Source organism: Apium graveolens, chromosome 2, assembly GCF_009905375.1.
Source record: "Apium graveolens cultivar Ventura chromosome 2, ASM990537v1, whole genome shotgun sequence".
NCBI lineage: Eukaryota > Viridiplantae > Streptophyta > Magnoliopsida > Apiales > Apiaceae > Apium > Apium graveolens.
The window spans coordinates 317,459,424-317,476,254 of NC_133648.1; the positions used below are offsets into that span (position 1 = coordinate 317,459,424).

General features: G+C 35.8%; 2 protein-coding genes across 2 annotated transcripts; both read left to right on the forward strand.

The window, feature by feature from the left end:
* Positions 1-3,753: 3,753 nt before the first annotated feature.
* On the forward strand, positions 3,754-6,685 carry LOC141704549 (uncharacterized). The gene is made up of 5 exons (XM_074507783.1): positions 3,754-4,190; positions 4,508-4,875; positions 4,977-5,435; positions 5,521-5,773; positions 5,884-6,685. Exons 1-5 carry the CDS (start codon positions 3,754-3,756, stop codon positions 6,683-6,685), a joined length of 2,319 nt encoding a protein of 772 aa, XP_074363884.1.
* Positions 6,686-7,481: 796 nt separating this feature from the next.
* Positions 7,482-8,588, forward strand: LOC141704554 (uncharacterized). Its single transcript, XM_074507786.1, has 2 exons — positions 7,482-7,635; positions 7,810-8,588. The coding sequence occupies exons 1-2, from the start codon at positions 7,482-7,484 to the stop codon at positions 8,586-8,588; spliced, it is 933 nt and encodes a 310-aa protein (XP_074363887.1).
* The last annotated feature ends 8,243 nt before the right edge of the window (positions 8,589-16,831 follow it).

Here is a 16,831-nt window from a genome sequence, read left to right on the forward strand (position 1 = left end):
GTAGAAGGAACTTGAAACTACTCCTAGAAACAGCATACAAAATTACTTAAGGTTTAGATCTATGCAACTAATCTTATTGTTTCCTTGCAGCATGCTCATCGCATCTTCATTACAAAATTATAAAATCGATTTCAATCAATATTTTCGAGATGAAAGAATATATCTGAGAGTGGATGATGGTGGTGGTTATTTGTAGCGATTGAGAAGGGATAGTTATGATCGGAGATTAATGAATGAGAGGTGGAGAAGAAAATGATAGAGTTTTAAATCTAAATTTCGGTTTTATGATACCTGACAGAAAAAAATGATTTCACTTCTCAACTAGAAATCTCGTGATTGTTGCAGAAGAGACTACAGCATGGTAGAATGTTGATCCAAATTATAAGTTAGCTAGTCCACCAGGAAATGGATCGGACACTTGAAATTTGAAATGTTGGTTGATATTTGAAGCGACATTAACTTGATAATTATGCTTTTGAGATATATACGAGAATTACTATGGATCATCTGTAACGTTATGACTTTTGTTTGATGCATGTTCTTGTTTCAGAGCTTGTTAGCTTTAAATTTTTTAGTATATTGGTATTGTTTGAAAATTTTGGTTTACCATTGGGTGATTACTCAGTTTTGGTATATGGTTGGTTTGATAATTTGGCTAGTTGGATAATTAGCTTTAAATTTTTTAGTATCACTTTAATATATAAAACATGTAGGCTTTTACCCCATCATTTTACTGTAATAACCTTCTAATAATACCCTAAGTACCAAATACACCAGCTTAAACTCTTTTTTATACTGTTTTTGTGATGCCCCTTCTTGACAAAACAAATAGGAAAGTATACATATATTGTTTCTCTCAATACACTGTTGCATACACACATCCATTCGTATTAATATCTCTCAACAGTAATCTGAACAATTAACGTTGGCATGTCAATCTACCATTCATTTGAGGATGTATTAATTCTAGCACGATCCCCGATGATACCGTACATGGATGGGATGAAAGAACATGTATGCTTTATACCTAAGCACAAATTCAAAATTCAAATTTGAATTTCATACATATCCAATTAAGTGCTTTCTATAACCCAATCAAAGGTTAATCAAAAAACTTCATTGTCATTGTCCTTCTTCAGGTATGTTAAACTTCATAATTGAAGCAAATTGAATGATTACTTTAATGGTTACTTTGATTTATTACTTGAAATTGGTGTACCCCTGACTTCTAAAGGGTTTTGTATTATGCTCCATATACAACCATACCTGAGAACATCTTAATTGCTTTGTTGCTTGGTTGTTAGTAATTGTATGATATTAAATGAATTGTAAAATGCTAAATGAGATGGTTATCATTAAGTCCGCCAACGGTTTCCGTGTGCATAAATTGGTAGGTACAAATTGATTGAGGCATTACTCTGGAGTGTTACTGATAGTATGGGTGAATTTAGTGGTAAAAGACTTAAAAAAGATTATATCCTTCACAGAGTTGGTAAGTTTAATGAAGCAACTTTTACATTTAACTTATCTGAGATTCTTAATAACTGCACGTGTTCATGGGGGTTACCATTTTCGTATTTGATATAGTGAATTACGAACCCATATTAACGAAAGAATACATACACCCGGCTAAAGATAGTCATTCAATACAACAAATCATTGATGATTGTAAGTGCTTTCAATTTTGCAGTAATTGAACAAGCGTTTAACTTTCCTAACAAATCGTAATGTTGTACAAATTTAAACTGCATACTACAAGAATAATCTGGTTCAGTGTTACGACGATAAGGATGTAAAATACGGTAGGTGAAATATGAAGAACATTGTATTTATGATAAGATTGTTAAATTGGCCTTGATGATTAGTTGTTGTATTTCATCATGTAAGTATGATGCAGGTGTCATGACACTGGAAAAAAAACAATGAACAGGGTTGAGAATATTCGTCCTCTATAAGTGACCCCTGATTCCATCAACAAATCCAAAAAAAAATACAAGTCTTCGTCTTCTCCTGTAACGCCAAGTACACCACTGGGTAAGATGAAATGTAATGCGGTGCAGTAAAATCATAAGTAATACCGCTTTATAAGTGTTGTTCCTTATATTAATATTTGTATACACAATGTTGCAGTCGATCTTGAAATACCCAATATTCCAACACCATTGTCATATTCAACCACCGAGTTCAACTATAGAGGACGAACACCATTGTCATCAAAGATTGCACATAAAAAATACTGCAACAATGGTTACAACAATGAACATGGTAAGGGTGTATGTTTAACCTTTTAAATTAGTAACACCATTTTTTAGGAATGGCCAGCTATGTGAACAATTAACTGCAATTACATCTTCCGTTGTCTCATGAAGTTGGAAGTGGCAAAGAAAATCTCCCCCCGAAATGAACAATACTCCTCAACCTGTACTACCACTTCAGAGAAGGGGTAATATTTTTTTAAATAGCACCAATATATGCTGATTATTAATTTATATACTATTCTCTCCATTTTGATTGGATGTGGATTTAATTTAATATTACAGCTGACAAGAATTTAGTGAAGAGGAAAGCAAATAGTTTAACAAAAACCAACTATGTGGATAATCAACAGAACATCCTAGGGATGGGAAAAAATTCTATCACAACTCCTCAGTCATATACCCCTGTATTAAAAAGTGAGTGCATTATTAAGATATACCTTGTCCACAGTTACAAGCTCTGTTTTCCTTTTTGCATGAAATGTTAACTAAATCATATTTGTGTTGCAGTTTGTACAAAGAAAACACAGTTACCAGGTGAGGTACATGAATATTACAATAGCAAGAAAGATAAAGGGAAGAAGCATGTTCAACCAACAAAACTACCAGCTCAAGTACGGGAAAAGTACACACCCATGCAGGACAAAGGAAAGAAGTCGGTTGAAGAACCCTCTAATTACGATGGTAATAACATTGTTTAATTCATTATACATTATATATTGTATTCAAATTATATATTCGAACTTTGTCATGTAGATTACTTTTCACACGAGAAGAGTGATGATAGTGATGTGTACTCTGACAATGGTAAGAGTTATGATGTAATCATTTCTACCACATTTGATGATTCATTTATACTCTATGATAACCACCATTAATATTGCCCCACAGAGCATTTAGATGGATTTGTAGATGATCAATTGCAAGAAAGATGCAAACAGATGAAATTTGTGCCACATGTTATTGATTTTGAGGAGAATAAACGTGAAGAGGCTTCAAATTATTTTAACCATGATAACGGTAAATACCATAATAACTTCAAAATTTCATGCAATTATATCTTCATCTGTACAACAAACCTTGGATGATAAATCTGTAATGTCATCTACATATTTTTCTTACATTGTTGGTATGGGAAGTGATCAATCTGATGGGGAATCGGAATGAGGTATATATATATATATCACTCTTATTACAACATGTCATGTTCAATGTTTAATCAAGGATTTCGCTTGATATTATTGTTTTAAAAATATATGTAGACTTGGGGGAAGAAGAGGACAAGGATTTCATTGATATGTATGATATGCACAAAGGCTCTCATATTGGTATATTTTGTCAAGTTTTATGTAACCTGACCATTTTAACATTGTATAACTGTAATGTGTAATGATCTGTGAGGATGTTAAACCAAGTTTGTACAATGGTATGTGCAGGTATTGAAGAGTATGCTACATTAGGTCCTCCAAATGTGCGGTGTAATCACTGTCAAGCATGAATGTGGAAGGAAGAACGTGTGAACAAAAGTGTGGTGTGTGGGGCACCTGTTTTTTCTCTCTGTTGTGCCAAGGGTCAGATAAAACTCCCAAAAGAGAAACCAACTCCTTCCTTCATCTGGAAGCTGCATAATGATAAAGGAAAAGCTAGGAGATTTCAAGATGGTATGCAGTTGTACAATACTATTTTTGCTTTCACATCTACCGGGGGAAAAGTCGATAATTCTATCAATAATGGTGGAGCGCCGTACATTTATCGGTTAAATGGACAGAATCACCATTTATTCGGTTCCTTAATACCGGCTGAAGGGGACGATCCAAAATTTTGTCAATTATATATTTACGACACACAAAATGAAATCAGTAATCGGCTTAAATGGGTTCATGTTGATGGTGGTGATGCAGTTGATGTTGAAATTGTTGCTGGTTTGACAAAAATGTTACTCCCTCTGTCCCTCCCATTTGTTTACACTTTCCTTTTTTGGATGTCCCATCCAATTGTTTACATTTCAAAACTTTCCAAAAATAGTAAGCTTTTTATAATTTTTAAAATAACTACATCCACTACTTCTCTCCACTATACCCACTTTATACATATAATATTAATCGGTCCCACTACTTTACTCACTTTTTAACTTTCCTCCACTATTTTATCATTTTTCTTAAACTCCGCGCCCCACCCAAATGTAAACATTTGGGAGGGACGGAGGGAGTATATGAAACCAATGAATTGGTCAAAGAATTCCGCACTGCCAGGGACCGGTTTGAGGAACATGGTGTCCATGATTTAGAAATAAAATTGAAGGTTTCAAGGTCTGAAAGTGGTCGTGAAAATCATGTTGGTCCATCCGATGAGGTAGCTGGTATAATAGTTGGTGACATTGACGACACAGATGGTTCTCGTGATATAATTATTCATTCTAAAATTAAAGGTTTGGAAATGATATCTGTCATTCATCCGAAACTGATGGCACTCCAATATCCCTTATTGTTTCCTCATGGTGGTGATGGTTTTCATAAGAAGATACCCTTTGGAAGGGGTGACAACAAATTACATAAAAAAAGAGAGATGATATCAATGAAGGAATTTTATTCATACAAGTTCCAAGTTCGCACTAATGAAGGTAACAATTCAGTCAAATACCGCTGTACATGTTAATGTGATTTATTAATGATTGAAGAATCATTATCTGCACTACTATATACTGATGTAAATTAATTGCAGGCATTACTCCACGTTTGGGTGGTCGTCTGTACCAACAGTACGTGGTTGACGCTTTTTCAACAATTGAACAAGCAAGGCTTTGGTGGTTTTGTACAAACCAAACCTCTTTACGTTCTGAGTTATATACAAACATCCAACAGAGCTTAACAGAGGGTAATTCTGATACATCAAATATGGGCAAAGGATTCATTCTTCCAGCTGGATTTGTGGGTTCACGGAGATACATGCAGCAAAATTTCCAAGATGCGCTTGTTGTATGTCGTCATAGAGGGCATCCTAACATTTTCCTAACAATGACTACGAATCCCTTATGGGATGAAGTGATGGAAATGATGAAACTACTACCCCATTGCTCCCCACAAAATTCTCCGGATGTCATGGCACGTGTTTTCAGACTTAAACTTGACCAGTTGATTGATGATATTAAGAAAAAAAGCTATTTTGGTACATGCTTTGGAGGTATGACTGAATAAATCTTATTTAACATACTCGAAGTCATTAATATTTTCTTTAATATGTTAACCGAATATTATGTTAACAACAGTGATGTACGTAGTAGAGTTTCAAAAAAGAGGCCTTCCTCACGTTCACATGCTGATATGGTTGGACACAGCTTCTAAACTTAACTTACAAGCAAATGTGGACAAGTTTGTTTCAGCAGAAATTCCAGACCCAGAGGTTGATCCACTTGGTTACGCGGCAGTCAGTGCTTTTATGATACACGGACCCTGCGGTAAAGATTTCCCTAGATCATCATGCATGAAACAACATAAATGTACTAGACATTTTCCCAAAAAGTAAGTTTTTGGGTTGTTATGAATTGTTAAAATCTTAAGCTTTTTCAGTGTATCTACATTATTCATCATAAATTTAGTGTGACTCTGATTTTGTAGAGTCATATATGCAGGTACTGCAATTCTACAACATTTGATCAGTCGGGGTTCCCAATCTATAAAAGACGTCAAAGAAATATAATTGTTAAGAAAGGGAAAGCGGAGCTTGATAATGAATGGGTTGTACCTTACAACCGCGATTTATTGGTTAAATATCAATGCCATATTAATGTTGAAATATGTGCTCATGCCCGTAGTCTAAAATATTTATTCAAATACTGCCTTAAAGGCCATGACAGAGCTACAGTAGAGATTAGAGGGAAGAAAAGACGGTCCAACAATGGAGAGGCGCTTGATGAAGCTGAAGATGAAATTCAGTCCTTCTTTGATGGGAGATATATATGTGGATGTGAAGCAACATACCGAATATTTGGATTCAATATCCATTACAGATCACAGAGTGTTCAACGTCTTTCTTTCCATTTGGATGGTAATAAGTACTGTACATTTAGAGCAAATGAGCAATTACCAAAAGTAGTTGCCAGAGAGAAGGAAAAACATACCCAACTAGAAGCTTACTTCATTCTTAATGAAAGCGATCTGAATGCCCGCCAATATTTGTACGATGAAATTCCCCAGCATTACATTTGGAATGATAAAGATAGGATTTGGACTCCTAGGAAGCGAGGCAAAAAGATCGGGAGATTATCTTACACACATCATAGTGCAGGTGAATTATGGTTTTTAAGACTTCTCCTCACAAAGGTGCGTGGCGCAACATCCTTTGAGGCATTAAGAACTGTGAATGGGAAGATTTTTGACACATTCCAAGAAACATGTAAGGAGTATGGCCTACTTGAAGATGATAATGAATGACATCAAGTGTTAGGTCAGTGTTCAGAATCTGGATTTCCACCGCAAATTAGACAACTATTTGTGCACATTATGGTGAACTGTAAAGTGACAGATCTGCAAGATTTATGGGACAAACATTGGTCATATATGGTGGATGATATACTGTTGAAGCAACAGAAACTGACTGGGAACCCGCATCTAATTCTGAATGAGAAATAACAATATTATGCTCTTGGAGGTATGCTATAATTAATTTGCATACAAATTTACTTTTACAATGTTTAATTTTTTTTGTATAACCTATAATGAATAAGTTACATGTTTATACATCAGAAATACATACTTTATTGAAGAGTATTGGGAAAACTTTGAAAGATTTCAGTCAAATGCCATAACCTCCTAACAGTTATTTGGACTGCAATCTCAATAATTTGATTGTTGAGGAGACAAGTTACGACATCAAAGAAATGGAGAAGGAATTTCAACAACTCATTTCTACTTGCAATAAAGAGTAGTTGTAAGTTTACCAATCTGTAATTGAATCAGTTGAAAAGAATGAAGGTGGTCTGTTCTTCGTTTATGAAAGCGGAGGATGCGGAAAAACATATTTGTGGCGTACATTAATTTCAAAGTTAAGGTCAGAGTGAAAAATCATTCTTCCAGTTGCATCATCCGAAATTGCCGCAACTCTAATGCCAGGTGGCCGCACTGCACATTCGAGGTTCAAAATTCCAATCGTTATTGACGAACATTCAATGTGTTCTATTTCTCATACATCTGATATTGCTGAACTGATTAAGCAGACCAATCTCATCATATGGGACGAAGCTCATATGCAAGTCTTGATCGTTCATTGAAGGATATCATGAAGGCTATCGATCAAAGATTTCATATGCCATTTGGAGGGATTACAATTGTCTTAGGCGGTGATTTCCGACAAATTCTTCCAGTAATTCCTAGAGCATCACGTGGTGAGGTGGTAGCAGCTTCAATAACCAGATCCAAGTTATGGAGAATTGCCACAGTTTTCAAACTGTTCCATAACATGAGACTTAACAAAGGAAAAAATGATGAAGAAGTGCAAATATTAACATAATTTACACAATGGGTGCTGGATATTGGTGACGGAAAAATTGGCCCTCCAGCTGACCCAAACCATGACTATGTTGAAGATGATATTGCCATACCAGAACATTTCTGCAACTTGAACTCGACCAACTCTGTTCATGAAATGATTCAAAGTGCTTTCCCAAATTTCTCGGAACTTTATCAAAATTCAGATTATTTGATTCAAAGAGCAATATTAACACCAACTAATCTTACAGCTGGCAAGGTTAACAGTCTGATTGTGGAAAATATTCCTGGAGAAATGTCTTCTTACTTTTCTCTTGACACAGCAGAGGACTATCCCGGTACCGAAACAGAGCAGCTGGCATCATTCCCTCCCGAGTACCTCAATTCCATAAACATTCCCGGGCTGCCTCTTCATGAATTGAAGCTCAAAGTTGGGGTTGTCGTTATGTTGATACGGAATTTAAATCAAACCTTGGGATTATGTAATGGTACTAGGATGAAGGTTATCAAGTGTCTTAAAAATTGTGTTGAATGTGAGGTCATTTCTGGACAATACAAGGGCACAAAACATTTCATTCCAAGGATGGAGTTAGCTCCGACAGAGACGCGGTTGCCATTCAAACTTTGTAGAAAGCAAATGCCTATACATATTTGTTATGCGATGACCATAAATAAAGCTCAGGGACAATCTCTTGAACAAGTTGTGTTATATCTGCCTAATGGTGCCGTTAGTCGTGTTACTTCACCACAGGGTCTAAAACTCTTTATTGATTATGAGGATGGAAACAGCTCCTATATCACTCCAAATGTTGTATATAAGGAGATATTCTATAATTTTCCAATTATGTAGGTTAGTTTCATGTAACCTATTATGTAAGTCATTATCAATGTTCAACATCTAGGTCATACCTGATCACACTGTTCTACCTTTTTGCGGTAATGAAAATCCTATTGTCAAATGCAATCCTTTAACTTGAAATATATATATCTCCTTTCTGCATTACAAACCTTCAAAATGTGTGTATAAATACACATATATATTTTATAGATTATTATATATTAAAATATAGTCAGTTTAATAGGAAAAATATATTAAACTCATAAAAATAAGTAACTTTGTTTGACAAACTTATAAAATGTTAGAAAACATCAACAAAATCTATTAAAAGTTTTAAAATATAAACACAAGGATGACAATATCATTTTACATGAAATAATATAATATTCCTACTGTTAGGAATGTATGTGCATTAGTTTGATGATATGTTTAACAAAATCCTTAAGTAGAAATTTAGTGTCTGTAGCCTCAACGGATAAGACCACTTTGGCTATCCGTTGATGGTGTAGCTTTACTTAGAAATAAGTCTAGTGTTGTAGCATATTTCAGTCTCTGTATTTAAAATGTAATTCTTGGAAGTTGAGAGAAACTATGAGTCATGTTGACTACTAGATGATATGCAGATAGGAAGGCCAATTGTAAATACTTCATGCCTTGTAATTTTGTATAAGTGAAGTGGTATCAACGGATGACTTAAAGACCTTCAACGGATGAAAAGCTAAGCTTCAACGGATGTCTCTAAAGCTTCAACGGATAAAGTCATCAACGGATAACATCCTTCAACGGATGAGTGCATCAACGGATGAAAGCTTCAACGGATAACATCCTTCAACGGATGAGTGCATCAACGGATGAAAGCTTCAACGGATGTTCTGATGATTAGCCGTTGATAAGGGGTAGTTGTACCTACAAACAGAGGCACATGGGTTGATAGAGACAACTGAGATGTGGTAGCCGAATTTCAGGAACAACAGAAAAAGCAGCCGTTCTTCTCTAGTACAAAGATGCAATAGTCAACAAAGTACTGGAGTGAACAGGAAAAGAAGCAAGTGAAGATCTTATTTTATTACTGTATTTTATATTGTTCTTCACTTGTACACTTGGTAATATAAAAACCAAGTAGAAGCTAGTAATTAGATGAGAGATTTTCCAGAGCTGTTTAGAAAAATATTGAGAGAAAATTCATCTAGTTTGTACTAGGATGCAGCTGTGATCAACATTGTTTAATCACAGATTTTCTAAAATACCATCTCTGGTGGAACAACAAATCCACCAGAAAAGTTTTTAAGGTCTGTTGTGTTCTTTACATTTGTGCTTGAATATATATCTGTCTGTATTAGCTTAAAGCAATTCACACACTTGTTCTTCTTGAACACACAACTTTCATAAACTGCTCAAAACTTGAAAAAGTTTTGAGATTTACATTCAACCCCCCTTCTGTAAATCTCATTGTTAGTCCACTAGGAATAACAATTGGTATCAGAGCAGGCTCTTGACATACAAAGAGTTTAAAGATCTTGGAATCTAACAAAGATGAGTAAGAATGATATTGGAGTAAAGATCCCAGTTCTTGACAAAGACTGTTATCACCATTGGAAGGTGAAAATGCACCTTCATCTACTCTCCCAAGATGAAGGTTATGTAAACTGCATTGAGAATGGTCCTCACATTCCCCACAAAGTAGCAACAGTTGCTACAGCCACAGTTGCTGTTGGTCAATCCATTCCAAAACCTAGAGTAGAATGGACAATGGAAGACACAGAAGAAGTCCACAAGGATAAGAAGGCTATGAACATTTTGTTTAATGGTCTTAACATGGATATGTTTGATAATGTGATAAATTGCACAACTGCCAAAGAGGTTTGGGACACAGTTCAACTACTGTGTGAAGGTACAGAACAAGTGAAAGAAAACAAAATGCAGCTTCTCATTCAACAGTATGAATACTTTCATTTTGAAGAAAATGAATCTTTAAATGAAACATTCAATAGGTTCCAAAAGCTGTTGAATGGACTGAAGCTGTATGGAAGAGTGTACCAGGTGAAGGATTCAAATCTTAAATTTTTAAGATCCTTGCCAAAGGAATGGAAACCCATGACTGTCTCCTTAAGAAACTCTCAAGATTATAAGGACTTCACTCTTGAAAGATTGTATGGAATCTTGAAGACTTATGAACTAGAGCTGGAACAGGATGAGGTATTGGAGAAGGGGAGAAAGAAAGGAAGTTCAGTTGCATTGGTAGCTGAAGATGAGAGGAAATGCAGACAAGAAACTGCGAGATCTACATCAAACTCCAAAGATGGTATAAGAAATCAGGAATCAAGCAAGGGGAAAGAGCAAGTTGCTGAAAATGAAGACAACTCCAGCCAAGATGACTCAGATGGTATTGATGAGCATCTTGCATTTCTGTCCAGAAGATTTGCAAAGATGAAATTCAAGAAAAACACTAGAGCCACTAAACCTCACAAAAACACTGTGGACAAATCCAAGTTCAAGTGTTTCAATTGTGGTATAAGTGGACACTTTGCAAGTGAGTGCAGAAAGCCAACTTCTGAAAAGAAGAAATTTGAACAAGTAGATTACAAAAAGAAATATTTTGATCTACTCAAGCAAAAGGAGAGGGCTTTCATTACTCAAGAAAGGGACTGGGCAGCTAATGGAGATGAAGAGGATGAAGATGTGGAGTATGTCAACCTTGCTCTCATGGCTGATTCTGAAGAAAATGAAGTTAGTTCATCAAACAATCAGGTAATCACTACTGACTTAACACAGCTTACTAAAGAAGAGTGCAATGATGCTTTTAATGACATGTCTACCGAATTGTATCATTTGCGTGTGTCTCTTAAATCTCTTGCTAAAGAAAATAGTAGGATTAGAGAGAACAATCTGTTTTTAAGTAATAGAAATGCTTTGTTAGAAGATAAGATGATTGACCTAGAGAAAACAAAGTTGCATTGTATATCTGTTGAAAATGAACTAGCTGAATCTGTTAAGAAAGTAGAAATACTTTCCAATCAATTAGAGAAAGAGCAAGAGGTGATTAAAGCCTGGAAGACATCTAGAGATGTAAGTGCTCAAATTGCTAAGGTCCAAGGAATTGAATCATTCTGTGAAACTGCCTGGGATAAAAATAAAAAGAAACTGGAATTAATTGATGGGCTGTCAACGGATGTGGAATCAACGGATGATGAAAGTTATCCGTTGAAGGAAGAAAAGGAGCATCCGTTGAAGGTTCCTCAATCAAAACAGGCAGATGTTTCTAAAAGAGAGAATCTAAAGAAACTCAACAAAAAGTTTGGTTCAACTTCAAAGAACTTTGTCAAAGAAGAAGCAAGCACATCCAAAGATGTCAGTAAGGTGAATGTAGGGCACATGACCTTAGAACAGTTAAATAATAGGCTCAAGATGGTTGAGGATAAAAAGGAATCTAAAAGAAAATCCAACAGAAATGGGAAGGTAGGAGTTAATAAACACAACAATTACACACCTGATAGGTATGCTCCTAGAAAAAGCTGTGTGCATTGTAGTAGTGTTAATCATCTATCTGCTAGTTGTAAATCCATTAAGAAGACTCCCATAAATGTACCCTCTTCTATGCCTAATATGTCTGCATCACCTCTGCATGCTATGCCTGTTATGTCTCAACAAAATCCTTATGCACATTTTGTAAACATGCCATATTTTAACAATCCTTATCTTGCTGCATTTAGTATGCCTCAAATGCCATACAATATGCCCATATGGAATAACATGTTTGCACAATCAATGCCTAATAATTTTACAAATGTGCTAAATGACTCTGTGACTAACCCTACACCTCAACCAACTACATCTAAGACCAAGGTTGACTCAAACTTACCTAAGTCTAAAGATGCAGGAGGAATGAAGTCTAGGAGAAAGGCTAACAAGAATGGACCCAAGGAAACTTGGGTACCAAAATCAAATTGATTGATTTTATGGTGTGCAGGGAAATGGAAGAAATCTATGGTACTTGGACAGTGGTTGTTCAAGACACATGACAAGAGATTTCTCCCTGCTCACAGAGTTCAAGGAGAGAGCTGGCCCTAGCATAACCTTTGGAGATGACAGCAAAGGGTTTACTATGGGATATGGCTTGATTTCAACAAGGAATGTCATCATTAATGAAGTTGCATTAGTTGATGGTCTCAAGCACAATTTACTGAGCATCAGTCAACTATGTGATAGAGGGAATACAGTTTCCTTCAATTCTGAAGCCTGTGTTGTCACTAGTAAGAAAGACAACAAAGTGGTTCTAACTGGAGTTAGAAAAGGAAATGTGTACATAGCTGACTTCAACTCTACAGATGCAGAATCCATTACTTGTCTCTTCAGCAAAGCAAGCACAGTTGAAAGTTGGCTATGGCACAAGAAGCTATCTCACTTGAATTTCAAGATAATGAATGATCTAGTCAAAAAGGACTTAGTTAGAGGAATCCCTCTAGTTGAATTCTCAAGGGATGGTTTGTGTGATGCTTGTCAGAAAGGCAAACAAAGGAAAGCATCATTCAAAAAGAAGCTTGAAACAACAATTGATGAACCATTACAGCTGCTACATATGGATTTGTTTGGACCAGTCAATGTATTGTCTATTGCAAGAAAAAGATATTGCTTAGTGATTGTAGATGATTTCTCAAAGTTCTCATGGGTCTATTTTCTTGGATCAAAGGATGAAGCAAGTGAAATCATTATCAATCACATCAGGCAAGTTAACAATCATCCTGACTTGAAGGTTAGAAATATCAGGAGTGACAATGGAACTGAATTCAAGAATTTAACATTAAGGCTGTTCTGTGAAGAAAATGGAATCATGCATGAGTTCTCAGCTCCAAGAACACCTCAGCAAAATGGGGTTGTTGAAAGAAAGAACAGATCTTTAATTGAAGCTGCCAGAACAATGCTTGAAGAATCAAAGTTACCAACATATTTCTGGGCTGAAGCTGTTAATTGTGCCTGCTTCACTCAGAATATTTCTTTGATCAATCAAGCTAAAGGCATGACTCCTTATCAGTTGTTCAAGAGAAGAAAACCAACTCTAAACTTTCTTCATGTCTTTGGATGTAAATGCTTTATACTGAGGAATCAATCTGACCATAAAGGGAAGTTTGATGCAAAGGCTGATGAAGGGATATTTGTTGGTTACTCAGCTGGAAAATCTTATAGGGTCTACAATCTAAGAACCAACATTGTTATGGAATCTGTGCATGTTGTGTTTGATGATAAAAAGATTGATGGACTAACAGATGAGGGACATAATGAGAGACTCAAATTTGACAACATTGAGATATATTGTGATGATAGTGAAGAGGAGACTGATGGAGATGTCACTTCAAAAGGGATTCAAAACATGCCCTTGGATAATGCACAAAATACTGCATCCGTTGATAGAGGCAATGCAGTATCCGTTGAAAGACATAGTGCATCATCCGTTGAAGTACAAAATGAAGCATCCGTTGATCATAGTTCATCAACGGATAATCGATTTACATCATCAGTTGATAGAACTCCAAGTTCCCTGCAAAGGACCAACAACTCATGGGGAGTTTCAACTAGTCAACACTCTGTCTCACATCATGACAATACTGAGGCCACCTCATCTAGAGCACATCTTCCACCACAAAGGAAATGGACCAAGAATCATCCCTTTGAACTGATCATTGGTGATGCATCATCTAAAGTGCAAACAAGAAAAGCCACTCAAGATGAATGTCTGTATAGTAGTTTTCTGTCTCAGGAGGAACCTAAGAAAGTGGAAGAAGCTCTATTGGATCCAGATTGGATATTAGCTATGCAGGAAGAGCTGAACCAATTTGAGAGAAACCAAGTATGGAAGCTGGTACCCAAACCAAAGAACAAGAGTCCTATTGACACAAAGTGGGTATTCAGAAACAAGATGGATGAAAATGGCATTATCATAAGGAATAAAGCCAGACTGGTTGCTAAAGGCTATTCTCAGCAAGAGGGAATAGATTTTGATGAAACATATGCTCCTGTTGCAAGACTTGAAGCCATCAGAATATTTCTAGCCCATGCAGCTCATGCCAATTTCAAAGTCTATCAAATGGATGTCAAGAGTGCATTTCTAAATGGGAAATTAGAGGAAGAAGTCTATGTAAGTCAACCTCCAGGATTTGAAGATCCAAATTTTCCAGACTATGTGTATTATCTGTTGAAAGCACTCTATGGACTGAAGCAAGCACCTAGAGCCTGGTATGAAACCTTATCAAAATTTCTTTTGAAGAATCACTTCACTAGAGGTACTGTTGATAAAACTCTCTTCTTTAGGGATGTTAATGGCTCTAGTATACTTGTTCAAATTTATGTAGATGACATAATATTTGGCTCTATAGATGATAAACTTTGCAAAAAGTTTGCTAAGCTAATGCAAAGTAATTATGAAATGAGCCTAATGGGAGAACTAACCTATTTTCTTGGTTTACAAGTTAAACAAGTTAGTGATGGGATTTTCATTAGTCAAACTAAATATATTTATGATCTTTTAAAGAAGTTTGACTTAATGGAATGTTCATCTGCAAAAACTCCCATGGCCACTGCCACCAAACTTGAATTAAATAAGACTGAAAGGTCTGTGGATATTACAAGTTATAGAGGCATGGTTGGTTCACTTTTATATTTAACTGCTAGCAGACCATATATAATGTTTGCTACATGTCTATGTGCTAGATTCCAAGCTGATCCTAGGGAGTCTCACTTAATTGCTATCAAAAGGATTTTCAGATATCTCAAGGGTACACCAAATTTAGGTATTTGGTATCCTAGAGAATCTGGCTTTGATCTAATTGGTTATTCAGATGCAGACTATGCAGGTTGCAAAATAGATAGGAAAAGTACAACAGGCTCCTGCCAATTCCTGGGAAACAAGCTTGTATCATGGTTTAGCAAAAAGCAAAATTCAGTCTCTACTTCTACAGCTGAGGCTGAATACATTGCTGCTGGAAGTTGCTGTTCTCAAGTGTTATGGATGAGGAACCAACTCCTTGACTATGGACTTCATGTTGATAGAATTCCTATCTTTTGTGACAACACAAGTGCCATAGCCATAACAGAGAATCCTGTGCAGCACTCAAGGACCAAGCACATTGATATCAAGTACCACTTCATTAGGGAGCATGTCATGAATGGTACAGTGGAACTACATTTTGTTCCAAGTGAACAACAAATTGCTGACATATTTACCAAGCCACTTGATGAATCAACATTCACAAGATTGGTAAGTGAGCTAGGTATGCTTAATTACTCTTAAAATTCATGTCTTTATTGCAATTTGAATTGAAGCCTGAAATATATTAGTTGCTAAGAACAAATTTGACTTTTAACATAGTTTATTCCATCAACGGATGTTCCCTATCCGTTGAAAGTCAAAATTGCTCTATCAACGGATAATCATTATCCGTTGAAAGACAAATACATTTCTGGAATTTTTATCCGTCAACGGATAAAACTGAAGTACCTTTCAACGGATGACAATTTGCCTTATCCGTTGAAATGTCACATCAATCAATTCAGGTGTTTAACAGCCGTTGATTCTATTCTCTTAACCGTTGATACTCATACATACATCTGTATGTATTGGTTTTAAAGGTAGTTTTTAGAATACTTACAGTTTATTCTTAAAACGGCTGAAATTCACTAACACATATTTATTGATAAATCTTTATTTTATATTTTTGTTTATTAATTTGAGAAAGCATATAAGTCCTTCTGATTGTTCATTTTTACTTTACGCTTTCTTAAAATTTCAAGCATTTACCATTTTCTCTCTGCAAAAACTTCAAGTTATTCTCTGCAATTTCTACTCACAACAATGGCACCAGTCGTGAAGATTATGTCTCAATCTGGGTTCATCTATGAAAAGAACAATTTCATAGCTTTGGTAGAAAAGAATGAAGCCCACTCAGACTATCACAAAATGATGGACTTCATCAAAAACTGTAAACTTAGCTATGCAATGCTGGAAGCCCCAACAATTTTCTGTGAAGTAGTTGAGGAGATTTGGACAACTGCTGAGTTCAACTTCATGGATATGACTATCTCCTTCACTCTCAAAGGTAAAACTCACTGTATTAACTGTGATGATTTACAAGCATGTTTTAAATTGCCTGAGAACAATGCCATGACACCACACACTGATAGTGATGTATCCAGCATGTTAGATTCCATAGGTTATTCTCTTAACTCTGCTAATTTAGGGAGTATTAGAAGAAAAGGCCTTAGGA